The 18,761-nt window shown below is 43.4% G+C and overlaps 6 protein-coding genes across 6 annotated transcripts; 4 read left to right on the top strand and 2 right to left on the bottom strand.

Moving 5' to 3' along the window:
• Positions 1-919: 919 nt before the first annotated feature.
• O0I10_010100 (uncharacterized protein) lies at positions 920-2,285 on the top strand (the record flags this gene model as incomplete). The annotated part of the gene is made up of 4 exons (XM_058490083.1): positions 920-1,161; positions 1,242-1,667; positions 1,742-1,762; positions 1,829-2,285. 4 exons carry the CDS (start codon positions 920-922, stop codon positions 2,283-2,285), a joined length of 1,146 nt encoding a protein of 381 aa, XP_058339192.1.
• A 4,995-nt stretch (positions 2,286-7,280) lies between these two features.
• O0I10_010099 (uncharacterized protein) lies at positions 7,281-8,567 on the top strand (the record flags this gene model as incomplete). Its single annotated transcript, XM_058490082.1, has 1 exon — positions 7,281-8,567. One exon carries the CDS (start codon positions 7,281-7,283, stop codon positions 8,565-8,567), a length of 1,287 nt encoding a protein of 428 aa, XP_058339191.1.
• A 795-nt stretch (positions 8,568-9,362) lies between these two features.
• O0I10_010098 (uncharacterized protein) lies at positions 9,363-11,196 on the top strand (the record flags this gene model as incomplete). The annotated part of the gene is made up of 9 exons (XM_058490081.1): positions 9,363-9,389; positions 9,463-9,547; positions 9,608-9,648; positions 9,710-10,021; positions 10,082-10,359; positions 10,421-10,502; positions 10,569-10,752; positions 10,820-10,962; positions 11,029-11,196. 9 exons carry the CDS (start codon positions 9,363-9,365, stop codon positions 11,194-11,196), a joined length of 1,320 nt encoding a protein of 439 aa, XP_058339190.1.
• Positions 11,197-12,156: 960 nt separating this feature from the next.
• Positions 12,157-13,852, top strand: O0I10_010097 (uncharacterized protein; the record flags this gene model as incomplete). Its single annotated transcript, XM_058490080.1, has 7 exons — positions 12,157-12,326; positions 12,405-12,444; positions 12,514-12,549; positions 12,643-12,694; positions 12,748-13,343; positions 13,412-13,567; positions 13,625-13,852. 7 exons carry the CDS (start codon positions 12,157-12,159, stop codon positions 13,850-13,852), a joined length of 1,278 nt encoding a protein of 425 aa, XP_058339189.1.
• A 192-nt stretch (positions 13,853-14,044) lies between these two features.
• Positions 14,045-15,361, bottom strand: O0I10_010096 (uncharacterized protein; the record flags this gene model as incomplete). Its single annotated transcript, XM_058490079.1, has 3 exons — positions 14,045-14,302; positions 14,365-14,709; positions 14,774-15,361. 3 exons carry the CDS (start codon positions 15,359-15,361, stop codon positions 14,045-14,047), a joined length of 1,191 nt encoding a protein of 396 aa, XP_058339188.1.
• A 425-nt stretch (positions 15,362-15,786) lies between these two features.
• O0I10_010095 (uncharacterized protein) lies at positions 15,787-18,490 on the bottom strand (the record flags this gene model as incomplete). The annotated part of the gene is made up of 4 exons (XM_058490078.1): positions 15,787-16,851; positions 16,910-17,217; positions 17,280-17,921; positions 17,992-18,490. 4 exons carry the CDS (start codon positions 18,488-18,490, stop codon positions 15,787-15,789), a joined length of 2,514 nt encoding a protein of 837 aa, XP_058339187.1.
• Positions 18,491-18,761: the final 271 nt, after the last annotated feature.

Below are 18,761 nucleotides of genomic sequence, written 5' to 3'. Positions count from 1 at the left end.
TACGTAAATTTATAAGGCGCTGTGCTTTACAGTAGTCGTCTACAGATGCCCGCTCCACGTCGGCTAAACCTAAAGCTTGTGTAATAGCAGCTCATTAATACAGAGTGCAGGGTTACCTGAACATGGATGTGGGGTTGTTGTTGACAGGGCACGGCCAAAGTTGGGTAGATCAAACATACGTATCAAAAGGCAACCCATATACGAGGTTGCTGTACACCTTTCTCAAGATCCCAAAGGAAGAGTAATCACCAACAAATTACTGATTCCCTGGGATCTGGAATATTATTATGGTCGCACAGATCCTTGTTGGAGTACATGGGGAAGGCACAAATTCCGAAAAGTCGAGATCGTTGTGTGCAGCTTCTATTTACAAGGACGTGGTAAACCAGGTATTCAAATGAGCGGCATCCTTATTATCCAATGAATGCACAATGCATATACAAGAATGGTAGGCATGTCGTGAACCAACATCCTGTGTACAACAACAATCGTCATTATGCAGGCACATGAAATATCATGCGAGTTTAAGTGGCGATCTATGGCGTACAAGTGAAAAGTGGCATGCGTGTGCGACCCTGAAAATGCTCCTCATGTAAGGTTTCCGTGCTCTAGACACACGTCAGCAATCACAGGATTACACACATCTCCAAATTGTGCCTGTGACACTCTTGCACATTGTAAGCATTTAATTATTGGTATATTACCACCGCATATTCTCTCACCATCAAGGTTGAAAATGCAATGTGAAACTTATTTCCGGTGATCCACCAGAAAAGTGTACTGCATTCAGAATTTAATGCGTGACATGGAAAGAAGGAGAAACACAGCCACGCATTCAAAAATCTTATATAACATGTGTACGACTCGCGGCTCTTCTCCTTGCTAGGGATTTATTGTCTTTCTTCCTCCTCCTTACAGCATGAAGTGGATCAAGGCTGGCATTACACTCGTATCCGTACATTTGTTGACAACCGCTGTTGTTGCCTATGAGACACTGGACGCATCCAAGTTTACGCTAAAAGGATACCCCAATCGCTACGATGATCTCATTGCCAAGTTGGATGATGCTTTGCCCAATATCAGTGTAGCGAAGGTGATTGCCGATACCAACCATCCTATGAAGTCATATTCAGGACCATCGAACTTTGTAAAGGATTTCACGTAAGCTCTCATTGTTGTACATTCAAATGCGGGTATGTAATGTCACCATCCTTACAAAATCCCCCAATCCATATCTATAGATGGGATAAGAAATCTGGCTATGATGATCAGGGGACTACAAAATGGTATCCACAGGGCATTACAAGCTCATCCGATGCATACGACAAAGGCACTTATGGTGAAAACGATATCATCCTGGCATCTTGGTACGACCACGACAAGATCGGCGGTGTCAATAAAGGGGTTCGCATCTCTTTCATTGACGCCAAGAACAACAAGTACCGCAATGTGTTGCTGGTGGTACCTGATACAACTTCATCAGGCACCGTATCCTTCCATGCTGTCAAGGTGCATGCAGGTGGTATCATGTGGTATGGTGACAAGCTCTATGTCGTTGACACCAATAACGGCATCCGTATCTTCGATTTGAATCACATTTATGAGGTGAGCATTGGCGATAAGATTGGTCACGTTGGCTCTGGTAAATACCAAGCATACAACTACAAGTAAGTCATTCATGATAGTACTATGAGTGGTGGCTATGCAAGCTTCCTCACACTCATCATGCTACTTTTATTAGGTATGTCATACCGCAATGGGGGTAAGTGAGCAGAAACCTTGTGGAAAACAAGTCATCCATGTTGATTAAACACTATTGCATACATAGCCATTATCTCGCAGAGAGCGCTGAAGCCAAGGACTTCAACTACAGCTTTATCAGCTTGGATCGTACCACCTCGCCTGATTCCATCATCATGGGCCAATATGACATTAATGGAACCAAGAATCGCATCGTCCGCTTTGATATTGATTACCAGACACGCCTTTTGAAGCATTCAAGTGGAACCACCGCAACTGCTACAGAGTACTACAATATGGGTCTCAAATCAATGCAAGGTGCCACATCCATCAATGGCCGATACTACTTCTCGTGCAGCCGTGGCGCTAGCAAAGCTGGTGATTTGTATACGTGGGTCGTTGGAGAGGAACCAAAAGTACACACAGGCGCTTTATCTATTGGATGTGAAGACCTCGCTTATAGGAAGCAAAATGATGAGTTGTGGAATTTGGGAGAGCATCCAAACAAGCGTCCAGTTTACGCAATCAAGGCAGGCAACTATTAGACGTATGATAGCGAAATGATTGCATCCTTGTTTAGCATGATGATGGCTATATTACTCCAAACATGATAAAGAGTTTGACTAGCGGCCTGGATAGCTCGCTTCGCTTGTACGCTTTTGTTTCTCGTTGAATGACTTAACATATGGAGTAATCATCTTACTATAAGTTTACACGTTTAAACAAACACATTAAAACCTCGTACTATCATCTTTACAGGAACCTGCAGTCCTTTACCATCCGTGAAAGGTAAGCGAAGAAAGACGCGTTGCTATGATACAAGGTAGCATGATCTATTGTAGTTTTGGATGCCATATTTATAATAGGATACAGCCTCTGTAATAAGCTGCTACCCTAGAGCAGCACTCTGGACAGCGAACAAGTAACTTCAGCATCCGTATAGCCTCGTTCGTCCATAGTCTCTCTTACACGTATACCCTCCCATTAAAAATTTCCATAATGAAGCATTGGGTCTTTTATAGACTAAGGTTGATCAACGTATCCGAGAGCACCTTGTTTGAAAGATTCAGGTTCGAGAGGGGCAATCTCAATATCAAGGTTTGATGTACAGTGTTCATGCATTTGTAGGGCAGTGCATGACCTATTTAATTTCCATTTCTTCCACTCCCCCTCCTCGTTTTCTCTTCCTCCCGTCCTCAACTGTTGCCCCATTCAAGTACATACAACTACCACCTGCGAATGATTGCCCTGCTTCAACCCATCATGTCAAGTCTACGATTGTCTTGATCCGATTGTCTTTCACTGAATGACATGTCCATGGCGTGTACACCCACCACGACGCACGCCTTTGACGATACTCGCACTTTCTTACACACTCCTCTACCGCAAGCAAACGTAACAGCATTCGTTGCAGCAGCTGCTATTAGCGAGGTCTTTACTCCATTGCCTCAAACAACGTTCACAACCTTGTCATTCTACTACAACACACGCTCTCTTGCATACTCCTCTGCCACAACCAAATGTTACACCAATCGCTATTAGGAAGGTCTTTACTTCAGTCTCGAACAGCATCCTTGTATTGCAGCCTTTTTTACGTGAACAGCAGATAGCCATCGTATAGAAGCAGCTTTATTTACGGGCAGGAACTTGCTTCGATACATACGGATACCAATGGATGATGCCATATCAGCTATCAACAACGTTGCAATACAAACAATCTTCGCCTGGTGGAACAGCATCGAAAGTAACCAAAAAAGTGGTAGATCAGCATCAGGATGGAAAAGGAAGCATATCAGCAGCGATCACATGGCTCTTTTCAGCCAACATGATGGATTTGCAATGGTTATCATGGATGCAATCAAGTGCAGTGACGAAAAAGGAATCCTGGAATGTTGCTCTGGTTACTTGTCGCGTCATCAGCAGGATCGATGAATCGTACCACGTGGATGCACCTGAAGATGGTGATGGATTGGATGGAATTGACAAAAAGAGCTCACGTCTTTGACGAACGGTGTTTTCTACAGCCATGGATGGTATTGCAATACTCGAGTCAATGCATGCAGCACGGGGTTTGGAATCAAGGATGGAGGATGTTTATGCCGGCAGCAACCAAGGAACCAAGGATGCAATGACACAATTAGCCCTATAGCATTTATGAGAGTCGCCCCGTATCGTATCCCAGTTTTCAATGCTGTTTCTTTACCATATTGATTACTTGATAAACATCCTCGCTACCATATGTTATTCTTCGACTTTTTCATTGAATGGATTTGGATTCAACATGATGACTGGGGGTATCATACTATTAGCTCATATGGGCATGATGTGGATCGCTTCGATGGTTTCTGGATTGGAAGAGGAATTAGAAATTGGATGTTGGAAAGTGAGGCTGGATCATTTACATCACCGTATCGAGATGCTCTTGTTCTTTTGCCACAACACTATTCCATTCACTAAAGCTTCTTAGCTTGCATGCTAGTAGTAGACAAAAGGTAGTGGCGATTCTCGACGCTTGTATTGCAAAGAAAATAAATTTGAGAGTGATGATGTGCTTACTACAGTAGCTGGCCTAACTTAGGCGATGTATGTATGCATCGACAACATTGCACTAGGCTCTTCAGACAGAATCCTGGTATGTGCGCCCCATCACTTTATCAGCTCATGCATCAATTTATCAATGCATCATTCCCCACGCCCACAATGCATAATAAAAGGATGTTGTCGCCCATCTACTCCCACACATCTCTTTCCTCTGTCGTACTTCTTTGATTGCTTACAAGGTCAACTTCCCAAGGTTTTGTACGTATCCCATTTCTTGCAAACTTTGTGAACAAACGCTGATCTTTGTGGTCTTTCATAGTGCTTTATTTTTATCCTACTCTCATAGTGATATTGTATTCTTGTAATGAGGTAAAGCCTGATAATGTTGCTTGATGAGTCCTTACTCATGCACGCTACCTTGTTACTTTCGATAGCTATCTCTCCGTGAATCATCTGCAAAAGTTGGTTTTGGTGCCATGGTCCACGTCGGGTGCTGAAATTGGCATGGTGCAAATAGAGGGGAACCACTCCCAACTCCCATGGTGGCGATCAGCGTATACAGATGAAGTGCCGGTCGTACTTTGTGGGGATATGCGGCACGGATCAGCACGGGGATACATGAATGAGCACGCCTTGACCATGACACCATACTTTATTAAAACCAAGGCATGCGATTGGGATGTCGGCGACGCTTTCAAGGCCTATAAAGCCAACACCAACCTCAACACACAAGCCATATGGCAAACAATGATGTTTGATCTCCAAACGGTTTCTGAAACACGAGAGTCGTTGAGGGAAGCTGCCATCCTTCTTTGTGCAAACATCCTACTGCATATAAATAACCACCACGTATGAAGAACCATCTCACGCCCATCCATCCACCTTTTTACCGTTAACGCCAAAAGAATAGAAGCTTCTTGATTTGAACCTTGTCGTGTGTGGGTACGATGCGTTCTATTATAGAAAGATGTATGAGGAATGTAGAAATGAATTTGTACGTAAATGCTGTGATAAAGAAAAAGAGTGGACGAGAAAGGATATGCTTGATTCATTGTGTCTTGAACAAAGGCTGTATGCTATACATAGTATAACGCACCTCGCTCTTTTGGTATTTAAATCTTGTATAATGATGCTTGAGAGCCCATCCACTCACTAGTGCGAAATGCATCATCATGGATAACAATGAAAAATACAAAGAAACAACCTTGACGGATGGGATGTGCCACCCTCCGCTCATTATGCTTAATGAAATTTATCAAAGCTAGCTTGTTCTATAGCGCAAAGATCGTCATGAGGAGTATCAACATTGTTCAGATTGTTTAAGTGGAATACTTTATGATGGGGCTGACAACATCTTTTGGCTTACTGAAATGGCAATCTTGTCCGCTGGCAAGCAAGTGACGCACTTACCTCTTTCAGCCTCTCACTACAGGATCCAATTTTTCGGATGGATAAATCCTCAATTGATAGAGCAAATGACACGCTGTCAGGATGGCTATGTGCCGGAAGCATCGTCTATCAATGCATGAATCTTTCAATTTTCCTCCGCTCTTCACGGCTGATCACCCATTGCGTTCTTTTGGTGGTCAGCAAACGCCTTAACTATTGTCGTTATCTTCTTCCTCACATTGCCAATAACAAACAACGTAGCTGACGAAGCATGTTGCGATCACTCATCCACAAACGGGTTTGGAAGCAGCGCTATGCCAATTCCTCCTTCCTAAACGACGTCCAATACGGCGACTTTCACATTATTACTCGTTTCAGGTAGTCAACAAGCAGCATCATGCATGTTTACAAAGGATACTTTAGCAGGTCGCATGATTCCCTCTCATGGGTGCAGTATCATTGGCTTCATAACGCTTGGGTGAAATGTAACACTTCTCGTAGCACGTCTATAACTCAATATACGGATAATAAGAATCCAGAAGAATACCACAAAACCGTATTGGTATATCAAAGTACGTACATGATGATATGTTTTTGCCCACAAACACCGTGCCATGGGGTAGATGGTGTATCACAATATCGGTGTCACTAAATCGTGTGGATGTTGTGGTCCAAGTAGTAGTATATCGAACCTTTAACAGATTCATCCTATATTTCACAGGGTTGTGTTTTTAAGATGGATTGCGATCTTATCATCTAATATCAGATCATAGAGATTTCGCATTAAAGCATTCGTTCGTTCAAGCTCATTACTGGTAGCTTATCTTCAACACGCATTAGATTACGCTATGTGCGGCTGAAAATATCCATTGCTGCGCTTTTCTTTTTCATCATTCGCACTGGAGGCAACAACAGCTGCACCCAATCAGATGGTGCAATCACCACAAAAATCCCACGGCTATCGTTGTACATGAGTAACACGACAACTACAATGCAGCAAGCCCCGCCCTTGCCTGCAAAAACAAAGGTGAATCGTATTTAGCATTGTATCACCAAAGCGGCTTCGTAGCACAGGGCACCTAATTCACGGGGCTGGTCAATGATGCCAAGCGGGATACACTCCGCGGAACATACATATCAGATAATGTTTTTTATAGATAAAGGTACAACGTGGCGTAAAGGCAAGAGAACACGCATACTCTCCTTTTGAAAATTTATCAAGATTGCATCTTGAAACAAGTAGTACTTCTCTCTGCCACATTGCTAGTTGTTTGTTGTGCCATTGTTGACGTTTGTAACCTTGTAGGTATTCTTCCGCGGTAACATAAAGAAAAAGATGGCAGCAGCCATGCTCTTGAATGAAAATGAAACGACGTGTATGATACATGATGAGAGTTGTTTTTATGATAAAAGAAGCGGTGTAGACTATTCTTTTTGAATACTCAGAAGGATCTCAAAACGACACGTTTTTAAGGTTTGGTTGTGCAAATTCGATCACCAAACTGGGTTGGCACGGACAAATGCAAACTTAAGAGAGCAACCCCCATTTATGCGCACCCTTGCTTTCTCTTTTTTTCTTTAACACATTCCCATTTATTGAATACAACACCATGTCATCATACAACAAGAAGAGTATGCTATCTATATTGGCTCCTGAAGTATTGCTTCACGTCATGTCATTTTTGCCGTTGGCTGATGTGTATCGGATACGATCCGTGTGCAAGACTTGGCAAGCGATGGGTGAAGAATACATCTTTTTGAGGATTCGAGAGCAAAGGAATACCGTCGACGTCAAGATTGGTGATAAAAGGAGAGGTGTGGTGGTCAAGTTGGTGCCTCATTCGTACGATCGGGCCAATCGCATTGTGGAGTTTCGTCCCATTTCCATGACAGCAGTGCCCATGACAGTAGATGCGAACAATCCTTTTAGTACCTGTCACCGACGTATGCAGATACACTTTAGCGAGTGGAAGTCATCAAGTCAAGCACCAGACCTTGTTACAGCAGCGGCATCAGCATCCAATACGTCGATCAGTCTTCAGGACAAAGCGTTGATCCTCTTCCATATGGGATACAACCCAGCACTTGAACGAACGTATGAACTACCATCGTGGGGTCCTTCAGAATCGCCTGATCATTTCGTGGGTGACAAGGGCCTGATTCTCTCATTGTCCTACGTACATCCATCCACTCTGAATGATCCATCAGCTGCAGGCGTATCTTTTTATTCTTATCCCAATCACACAACATCCATACCAACCAATTCTCCTCCACATATTCAAATCCAATGGTTACGAGTAACGTTGTCATGGATTCTTTCTGGCATCCGATCCGATATTGCACAAACACAAATTTATCCACAACGTTATGGGCGTCTAAGTCATGCTCTTGCTCGTCATGGTTGCTTCAAATATGATCCATTGTCTGAACCCGTACTCTCCCACATTGTCCACAATGAAAGTGATGAACCATGGTCAGCCCACCAACAGCAGCACTCAAGGCCAGCTTCTATCTGCGATCATCCTCGTGCAGCCTCATTGCATTTTCCCACGGTAAACGACACCCATTCGGATGCTTCCTCGTCAACAACAACATCCTCGTCAGATTCAGAGAGTGACACTATAGAAGATGTGGAAGAGCATTTGCCCGCCGAATTGATTGATTATGTACAAGTCCATACCCACGAATGTCATACTCGTTTATCACGATTGCAACACATGCTTGAAGGTGCCGGCGTCGATGCTCTTGTATTATGGAAGTACACATTTGCCAAGTCCTATGTCGTAGGCAATGGATCATTGGTTGGTGAAGAGGACGTAGTAAGGAGGATACAGGATTCGGAAAACGAGTGGCGTTTGAAGCGTATCAGTCTTACACGTCGTTTGGGTATTGCCTAATAACCCTCATTTGCATATCACACACAGCATTTTAGCATTGATGTTTTCTCTCATACACGTTATACCCGTTCTTAGTAGTAGTAATTTTTGTTGACAATGAATCGTTTTGAAAAAAAAGTACCCTTTCATCATTCGCTTTTGCTACATACACAACATAGTACAGCCCCATATGAAAATGTTGGATATCATGCATTGATCACTCTCTTGATTGTGTTACATACCATTTGGATTTACCATTGATGGAGGAAGAGATAATCAGCCTACTTACATGGCTGTATCACGGGGGAATGATATGAACCGTGCACCACCCATCACATTACGATGTGACCTCTCCCCCTCCTCCTCCTCCTCCTCCTCACAACAACCTGATAAATCGGTGATGATGGTGATGAGGGAGGATTTTTCATCTCCTTGGAATATGGAGATGCTTAAAAAGGAAGAGGGTTATACCGCTAAAGATAGAACACATCCATCATTGAATACATAAAACTCTCATGCCATGCCTGGTTACCAACCGAGAATGATTTTCCCCACGCACAGCCCATCTCGAATCCCCCCAAAAGAACGCACGTCTTGGAAGATGTACATATTTGTAGATATCCTTTATGAATAGTAGTAGAACAACTATGATACATTGATGATGTATTGATTATCCTCGGGAAACAATGTGGGAACAAGCGCTATATGAATATCGGATAATGCGTGTCGCTCATTATGCAGAGTCCGGTCTTCAAAGTCAGTTGCTGAAACCTTGTGTACTCTTCCTTTTTTTTCGCGATCACAAACCCACCTGCCATGATGCCTGACACACCGGTCAATGCTGTAAGCAAATATCATACGCTATCGCTCATGATGGTGTTAATCAAGAAAGCAACCTGCTTCGTTGTTGAAATAGGGCCATGCGTATGCCAGCCGAGCAGAAGATCATGAGGAACGGGAAGATTGGACAAAGGCTGCCGAGGCCCATTCCCAAGCTGCTGGTATGTTTCATTCATAGTGTTCTCATATCCCATATTCACACAACTGTTACCTTGGAATAGAGCAATTCCAAAAAGCCGTTGCCTATACGCAAGACGCAGTGGTACGCTTTCCTTGTATATGTGAATAATGTGTTACGGGCCGACACCTAATCCGGATTATAGGCGAGCAAGACGCTGCAGTTGTTGGCACTCGATCATTTACGTAAGGCTAAGGAATTGGAAAGGAAGGTCATCAAGATACAAAAAGGTCGTCAAGCTACTCAACAACATTCACCTTCTGCGACTCATTCATCTATCAACGAGCATTCTTCTTCGTCTTCGTCGTCTTCCACCATCAGCAATTCTTTTGATATGGGGAGTTTACGCCAAGCTCTTGCCGGGGATCGTAAAAGACATCATGGTGGGCGAACAACTCATGGATCATCAACGCCTGCCATTGGAGGATCCTATGCTGTGTTGCCATCGGATGGCAGGGTAAGTGAAGAGTAGTAGTATAAGGTTATTGAAACCTATTCTCATTAAATGGAATAATAGGATGAGGATAGTGATGAAGATGCTGATCCATTCAACAAGTTTTGGGGCGTAGTGGAGCAACTTATGGACAACTTGTCGAATCCCGTCGCCTTTACATCTGCACCGCTCAATGAATACGACAATCCTACCCCTGCATGGACACAGCAGAAATCATCTACTACTACTGCAACAAACATGGACGATGAAGATGATCATTTGGCGTCAAAGATGATGGAGTCTTATTTCATCGTCCCTGATCCTCAGCAATATCAAAATGGATCGGAATCTTCGTCTTCCAAGTAAGTCATCCGTTTGGTCTTTTGCGACAATACCCTTATATGAAATCTCTTTTTGTCAAAGATCGAATGACTATGCAACAGAAAACGAGCAGCTCCGAAAGCGTGTAAACGACTTGACGCATCAAGTACAGTCGCTTGAAAAGGTACAACGATTCATTGGTACACAGCATGTGAATGTTGGTGGATACTCACAAATGACTCTACAATAGGCGGCCGAAGAACGTAATGCATTGAAAAGCAGCATCATGCAATTCAGGAGTGATGTGAAGAAGCAGGCCAAACGTATTATGCAAAGTCAAGATTATTCAGCAATGCGTGCATCATCATCAGCTGCATTGATGACTACAAGTACCAATACCCATAATGGATGCCTTCGACCTTCAGGAGACTTAGGTAATGGAGGATGGATTGGTTTTGGATTGGTTTTTAATCATGGTAACTAAAACCTTGTTCGTTGTAGTATCGAGGGTTCGAGAGCTTGAAGAGGAAAATCGTCAACTCAAGATCCAAAATGAGAAGCAGCAGGCACTTATGAACAAGTATAGAGAACGATGGGAGAAATTGAAAGAAAGTGCAAAGAAACGACGTGCACAACCAGAACAGGTTTGTAAGCGGCTTTTGGCTCATGCAATGGTTGTATCAAGATCTAACGAAGTGACATTTATATAGGAATCACCAACTTCCAGCAGTGCTTATACAACATGTTCCTCGGATAATATGAAGCAACCAACATTGTTAAGGTCTTTGGCACAGCAAACACCACCTTATCCACCTTTTGCTGATTCCACAAGACGCACGCCATCATTAGCGGCTGGTAGAGGATCCCTCGGAAATTGAGACACCATCCTTGGATGATATACCCCCACCCACCATTTTGCTCTGCACACAAAAAAGGACACCTGTTGTATTCTTAGAAGAACATTCACCCTCCCCATCTTCATGGTAGAAGAGCTTACACAGCTAGTGTATGAAAACCAAAAAGTTTACTTGCGTCGTTATAACCTATGTAATACATTCATAACTCATATTCTGTAATCATCCTCTTCTCCCACAAATGAAGATAAAGTTTGCTTGTTACTGCAAGTATATGAAGACCCAGATCTTCGTATCACGTAGTGTAACAAAGACAACAGCAGGGAAGCATTCACCGCTTTGACGACACGATGAAAGCTCGTATCGCATTATGGCGGAGTATCTACTATCAACGACAAAGACACTCGCGCCGATCATGATGGTGACAGGCATCCTCCACCTACCCCCGTATGCTGTATGTAGACTTTTGCACCATCATTCTGAAACATGGCCCATACACAGCCTTGGATACGCGTAATTTTGTGTGCCCGGATGCCGCCCAAAAGCAAAAGTTTATAATTAGGGGCTGATGACAGCCTTTACCTTGCGTGGAATGATTTCGACTATTAAGGAATAGGAGGCCACGCGACGCATCAACCGGTTCTCCGGAATTTTCCCGGCAATGTCAAGCAATAAACATGCATTGCAGGATTGTTATGGGTAGGAGATGATCGATAATGGATGTATTGATCTTTATAAAAGTGATTGTATACATAGCTTCAAGATGGCGTTGGTAATCATTATGCTGCTCACGAGGTATGTAACATTACAAGGTGTACATTTTAGTGCCAAGAGGGCCTCGAACTGCTGCCAAAAATTGATTTTGTATTTGTAGGCTTGTGTAACCATACTCTCTTCCAAATACACAATGTGCCTTTCCTCCTTGTGCTAATCACTTTCTCTTTCTTCTCTCACTTTTTACATTCCTTTCCTTCTAGCAGCATCATGTCAATCATTGGCATGCGTTCAACAGTATCCACGCCAACATCATCACATGCAAATGGCTTATCAGCTGGCCTGAACAAACCAATCATTATCCCGCCACGATCCTCTTCATTATTTCTACAGACTTCTCAGCACTCATCACTGATGCTACCATCATTTTCACGCCCTGGGTAAATAAATGCTTGTGCTCGAACACGCTTCTTTCACACGTTGATTGCTTACCAGTACTTCTCTCTCACACATACCAGCGGTGCTCTTCCTCGCTCACACTCGACGACCAACCTTCATGTAATAAAAGAAAACTCAGGCAACCTTGTCGTACAACGATACTAAATTAAGCTCCATCACCCAATACAGGATCTTGTTTCTGATCTTCATCGGCAACGAGAGCAGGTACTATGACGCCATGACATGGGCGCTGTGTGTGTGTGTGTGCACATCTTTTTATGCATGGCTTTTCTAAATACTTAAATTGGGTGTATGTAGTATCAAACACACATGGCGAATAAAGCGAAAGCGCGAAAAGAAAAGAAGTTTGGTATGTAGAACGAAAAGGGAGGATGATACCAAATTAACCAAAAATGCATGTAGATGCAAGTACGATCTCAAAGAAGCTTTCTCGGCAAGCATCATTCTATTACCAATTAGCAAAAAGCAAATCATTGAGAGGCAAACGAGCAGCATCATCCTCACCCAAAGATGCACCCAATACCACCACCACTACCACCACAAAGACACAACAACAAAAATCATTACAACAGCCAGCTGCACAACAGCCTGTGGATATGCCGCGGATACAACGTGCTGATTCGCGTGTCAGAGTGCAACAAGTTCTCCCGATTCTTCAACCGTCGAGTGCAGAAATCGAGGAACTCAGCGAACAACAACAACAATTGGAGGAATATGAACAGCAACAGCAGCAGCACCTACATGTAGTATCATCCAAGGTTGTTGACGATACCCACGATGTATCATCATCATTCCCATCCATGTTGCTGGAAACACCAACAAATGCATTGGTACCACCCGATTCACCTGCTACGCCATTGGATGAATGCATTCAACGTGGTATCCAATATCATGAAAGTGGTGATGTAGATCGAGCTACGGCCGAATTCAAGCATGCAGCAGAAGAGGGATCCCCTATGGGCATGTTTTTTTATGGTCTTGCTTTACGCCATGGATGGGTAACGTGTTTTTTCTTTAAGGTTATGAGAGTGTGCCATCTTACCAAGGTGTGATTCAATGATGATAGGGATGTGAAAAGAACGAAAAGCACGCGTTCCGATACTTGCAAAAATCTGCTGAGCATGCTATTGTCAACTTGGAGCATTTTGTGGCAGACACAACAAGTGCTGAGCTGGTCTTAGCTTTATACGAGCTAGGTGTCTCATTCTATCATGGCTGGGGTGTATGTATTTTGGTTCATTGAAACAACGAGGATAGGTGCTAACTTGTGAATGTATAGTGCGAAAAGGATCAAAAGGCAGCCGTGTTCTTTTACAAGATGGCTGCTGACCTTGGTGATGCCGATGCACAAAACGATTTAGCACAGTGTTATCATCATGGTATCGGTGTCAAAAAGGATATGCATCTTGCAGCAAAATACTATCGCAAAGCAGCACGTCAAGGACGCGGCGTGATGGGCAATTCTTGGATTTACAAACCCAAATACGATCGACGAAATAGCTTTTGACCTCCTCATCCACAACATCTTCATTCTTTTCATCATGCATTATCTATTCCATACGTTCATACACATTTGTATCTTAACAATCGATCAATCAATCCAAGCACATGTGCCATTATTAAGTTGATGTTTTATATATTGTGTGTGTGTTGTCTAAGGCGGTAAAAATGTCCCATGTATACGTAGCGCTAACGAGGATTAAAGCAAAAAGTATGTACCAGCCACACTCATTGCACCAAAGATGATTGTGCCTAATTGCATTGAAATGGATGAAGCCGAGGAATCATCAAAACCACTGCCACCGACACCGCCTTTGCCAGTCATTCCTGATTTTGGTTTGGCCACAGCTGCCTTGCACATGAATGAGTTGCCTTTGATGACACCATTCTTAAGCTTGCTCATATCGTTGCACGAGAATTTGCTGCTGGATGTTTGCACGTTAAGGCCACCACGTACCTACATACCTTGTGTGTGAGTAACGTGTATTATGCACTCGTGGTTTTGTGTGTGCAACTTACATCAGCCAACTTGGGTAATTGCACTTCATCAAAATTGCCAGTGATATCCAAAGTACCATCCACCTCTTCAAGCTTGGGGAACGAGTCAATGGTTCCAAGGTTGTTGTTGTTGCCAACGGACAAGGCACCACCAAGTCGTTGAAGCTTTGGCAATCCAAGTTTGGAAAGTTGGCTGTTGCTGGTGATAGTCAGGGTGCCTGCTACATCCGAAATTTCAGGAAGGCTCAATTCCCCAAACGTATTGGAGATGAAAGAAATATCACCGCTGACTTGCTTAAGGTTATCCAATGCGACACCAGCAAGATTACGGAAGGCAGCATCCTTGAGTTTCTTGACATTCTTGAGCTATGATCAATGGACACATTAGTCACGTTCTTCTCCTTCATGCATAAATTTTCACTATACTTACATCCAAGTTGAGGCTGGGTGAGTTGGCTGACACTTTAAGGCTTGAAGAGACCTCCGTCATGTTGCCAAAGTCAACCGATTTAAGATAAATGTTGTTATCAATGACAAGTTCAGACACCTTTGAAAGCTTGAGACCATCGATGCGTGTAGTGGTAGTATCCGAAACGATGAAACGATCCGCTTGTTCCAGTCCGGCAGCAAATGCAAGCGTTGACAAGGCTGGATGCACAGCAATTTCAAAGCTCCGCACACCCGTAAGCGACTTTGCAATGAATTTGTTCATGACCTTGTTGTTTTCAAGCTTCACTTGGCCATCGACGATTTTAATGCTGCCAAGGTCGAGTGTGGAGAGAGCGTCATTGTCTTTAACAATCAAATCACCTGACAATGCCTCTACTCCGCTAAAGGAAATTTTGTTGATGGCTGTACGATCGATGCTGATTGTGCCTTGATACTTCTTGCATGTGCTGAGACTCTCAAGATCACCTTGCGAGGTCACCTTGAGATCACCAGAACAAGAAGCTGCATAAGCCGTCTGAGACGCCAATGCCAAAAGACTCGCACCTGTCGCGATGGTGAGCAACTTCATGGCCGAGAAAAAGATTCGATTAAAATGGTGCTGGGTGTAAGCGAGTTGTGATGGAAATGAAGAAAAAGAAGTTTGCAGCTGGCAAAGTCTTCTCATCCGCTAATATTTCACATGTTGACATGTTTGTTTTCTATCATGATTGTTATTCATTGTTAAAACAATGACGACACGAAAGGCGGGAAGATTGATATCTCAACCAATGCTTTGTATTATTGAACCTCGGCACTTTTGATGAACAAATAGGGTGAAACATCATCACATTCCATGTACGTAACTGAACAATCAAACTTCCATGATCTTTTCCGAAAATACCCATTTGTGCTCTTTTATATGATAGAACGAGTAGGAGTGTGGTAATTACAAAGGATGGCTAGGATATGTTCAAGAAAAAGGTGGTGGTGATGAGGAGGAGGGTGATGATAATCTCATTGCTTGTTGGATGGTGTAGAAGCTGAAGGTGTGACAGCGGCACTGCTGCTGGTAGATGCTGGATATTGCTTCGTTAATGCTTCGAGAGAGTTGGCCAATGCTGCGCTTTGCTTTCCCAATTCCTTGAGCTCATTTTCCAAAAAGGTTTCTTGTTCATCGTATTGTTGCACCTTGATCATCAGCTTATCAACAGCTGTCTTGGTCACTAATCGTGTCCAATTTTGGATCTCCTCAGATTCATACGATGCGAGTCGCTTTGCTTCCTCCACGGCACTTTCAAGTGCTCCAATGGCTGCCTTTTTGATTTGTTCCTTTGTGAATGCTGATTCATCGTCTATATCCATTGCATCCGATTGTGTATCTTTATCCGTGTTTTCTCCAATAAGCTCCTTGATCGCACGTTTGGCAGCAGCTGATCCAACGCCTGGATTGATGTGACCCGATAGATAGGCAATCAATGTCATTATTGGGTTGGGTTGATCACCAAAGGGTAATTCTTCGAGCTCTTTGTCTGATAATTTTGTCGATAAGAAATCATCCGTGATAGGGAGTTGAAGAAATTGCGTGATGCATTGTTCTTTGGTGCGACTACCAACATGTTCCGAGATGGCCAGCCAATCTTCGTCATATTGCTCAATGCCGTCCAAGAGTCTCAACGTCTCTTCCTCAGTCCAATCATCCTCCATGCTTTCCTCTGGTTCAGGCTTTTCCATACGTACAAATTCGCCCTTCCATGTGTTGGCTGTAAATTTGCCTTCAAGGAAACAATCGGTACATAGCTGATAGTTCTTGTACTTGTAGCTCTGATACCTCACATCACTACAATCTTGCTTGCAGGTGGAGCATTGGAAGACTGTCTTATGATCTGGATTCTCGTTGTCGTATATCTCCACATCCCATTGTGACTCTGGTTTGCTGTCTTTTTCCTCGTAGATGAGCTTACGCATGAAATCGATATCAGGGACGGCTGCATCAAAATCACGTTGACTTCCTTTCTCGGTGATTTGTGCATCTGGTTCGCTCTCAACAATTGGATCAAAAGTACGTCGTCGAGGATCAACCTACATTTTGCCGAGGAGTGAGTATATGATTAAGCAAATCAAAATCCTTAAAACGTACCTGTTGATTGATAATACCCGCTTGTTCAAGGAAGCTGTGTATCCTGACAACAGCTACAAGGTCGATCCCTAAGCCAGCCTTACAAGCAGAGATGGTCAAGTGATATCCAGGATTCTTGCGGTAAGAGTCGATCATGTAGTTGCGGTACTTGATGTAATCTTGAGCCAACTTGTCCGCCTTCTTGCCTTGAACACTGAAATATTCTGGAAAAGACACCTTCTCGATTTGATGGATGGCGTTCTCATCGAACCATTCTGGCATTGGTAATGTGTTGTAATCATACGGCATGGCTGTAGCTGCATCAAGGTCTGGACATGCATTTAAAATTAGTATGCAAGTGATAACAATGTAATTGTAAACTTTTCTTTACCTGGATCATCAGCTTTATGTCTTTTTGGTGATGGCTCTTTTGGTGGAAACTCAATATAAGATGCTGTGTATCGGGAGATGTTGGTGATATCACCATTGCTATAAGGCTCAAACTCGTTTTTCCTTTGTCGACTGCCGAGCTGAGGTCGTTCCTTTTCAATATCACGAATGCGTACAATGGGCTGATGACCTGGATTCAATATTGGTAAGGGTGCAGCTGGTACTTCTGGTGCCGGTTGTTCGGTTTTGATTGATATGGGTGGATTGTTATCCTCGCTGGCAGGTGTTTGGCGAGCTGTGGTGGAAGCTGCAGCATCATCTTCATCCTCTTCCTCATCCTCGTCCTCATCCAATTCCTCATAATCCTCTTCATTCATCAATTCGTTGAACAAGACGCTATCTTGAAGCCATCGAGTTGCGATATGCCAAGCACCATGATGCACGGGAGCTTCTTCTGGATCAGCAAATTGATCGGTTTGTGGCAACCAGCTGTCATACGAATCGGGATAGTACCACCAATGCACTAATACGTTGTGATCACGCTTCTCAAGTGTGCGAAACCATTCCTCTTCCCCTGGTTCATATTGATGTAATGGACCATGCAATACATGTGTTGCCTCTTGCTCTTCTTCACAGTGATACACTACATGGATAATCGATATGAGTCATATGAATGAATCCCTTCGACAAATCACACCCACACACACACTTACATTGCATCTTTTTGATCATTGACATTAAGCTCTTACGACCGGCTTCAGGGACAGTGTTGGAAAAGGCGACCTTGGGTACTTGAATCCATCCTGATTGCACCAACAGGTCGCGTATTGACTGAATGAGATCGACGTTCTTTGTCTTTTTTGAAGGTGCAAAGTCCCATTTCCGCCATTGGTGGTTGGCACGATGTGTATAGGCTGCGAGAAGGATGGTATATAACGGCGATTCAGTGGACTCGCGTACATTGGGTTGCAACTTGAAGAGTTTGGCGGGTATCCGAGGTGGTGCATGGGAGATTTTGGTGTTGAAGCCCAAGTGATCTTGCTGGAATTGTTGTAGCTGGCAGGTCAAGAGAGAGAGATCGCGCGCTTCAATGTCCTTTTGCTGTAGCTCTTCAATCAAGGCTTGTCGTATATCCTCAAAGCAATCGATAGTCGATGGTTGTTCGTAGAACTCTGGATCGATGGGTGCACCTTTTGGATTCCTGGTGGCCATATTTTCTCGCTGCGGTCTGTGTGCAAATGGATAAGGGAAAAGAAACCAAGCTGAGCGGTCTATCCAGAATCTTTCGCTGACCACATTATGCTGTGAATCTCCTCCTATGCTCTTATTGTAATTATCCTCTTTTGCTAATGGGGTTGCTATGATACTCGTATCATAATCGTTTCCATGTAAACATGTAGTAGCAGCACCAAGGTGGTCTCGTGGATTAGCTTCGTATGATTTTGTATATGAATGCATGCTCTTTTCCCAAATGCAAATGAAT

The sequence above is a fragment of the Lichtheimia ornata genome, assembly GCF_029851405.1.
Source record: "Lichtheimia ornata isolate CBS 291.66 chromosome Unknown scaffold00064, whole genome shotgun sequence".
In the NCBI taxonomy this organism is placed as follows: Eukaryota; Fungi; Mucoromycota; class Mucoromycetes; order Mucorales; family Lichtheimiaceae; genus Lichtheimia; species Lichtheimia ornata.
The sequence above is the reverse complement of the archived record's forward strand: the minus strand, read 5'-3'. Positions and strand labels throughout refer to the sequence as shown.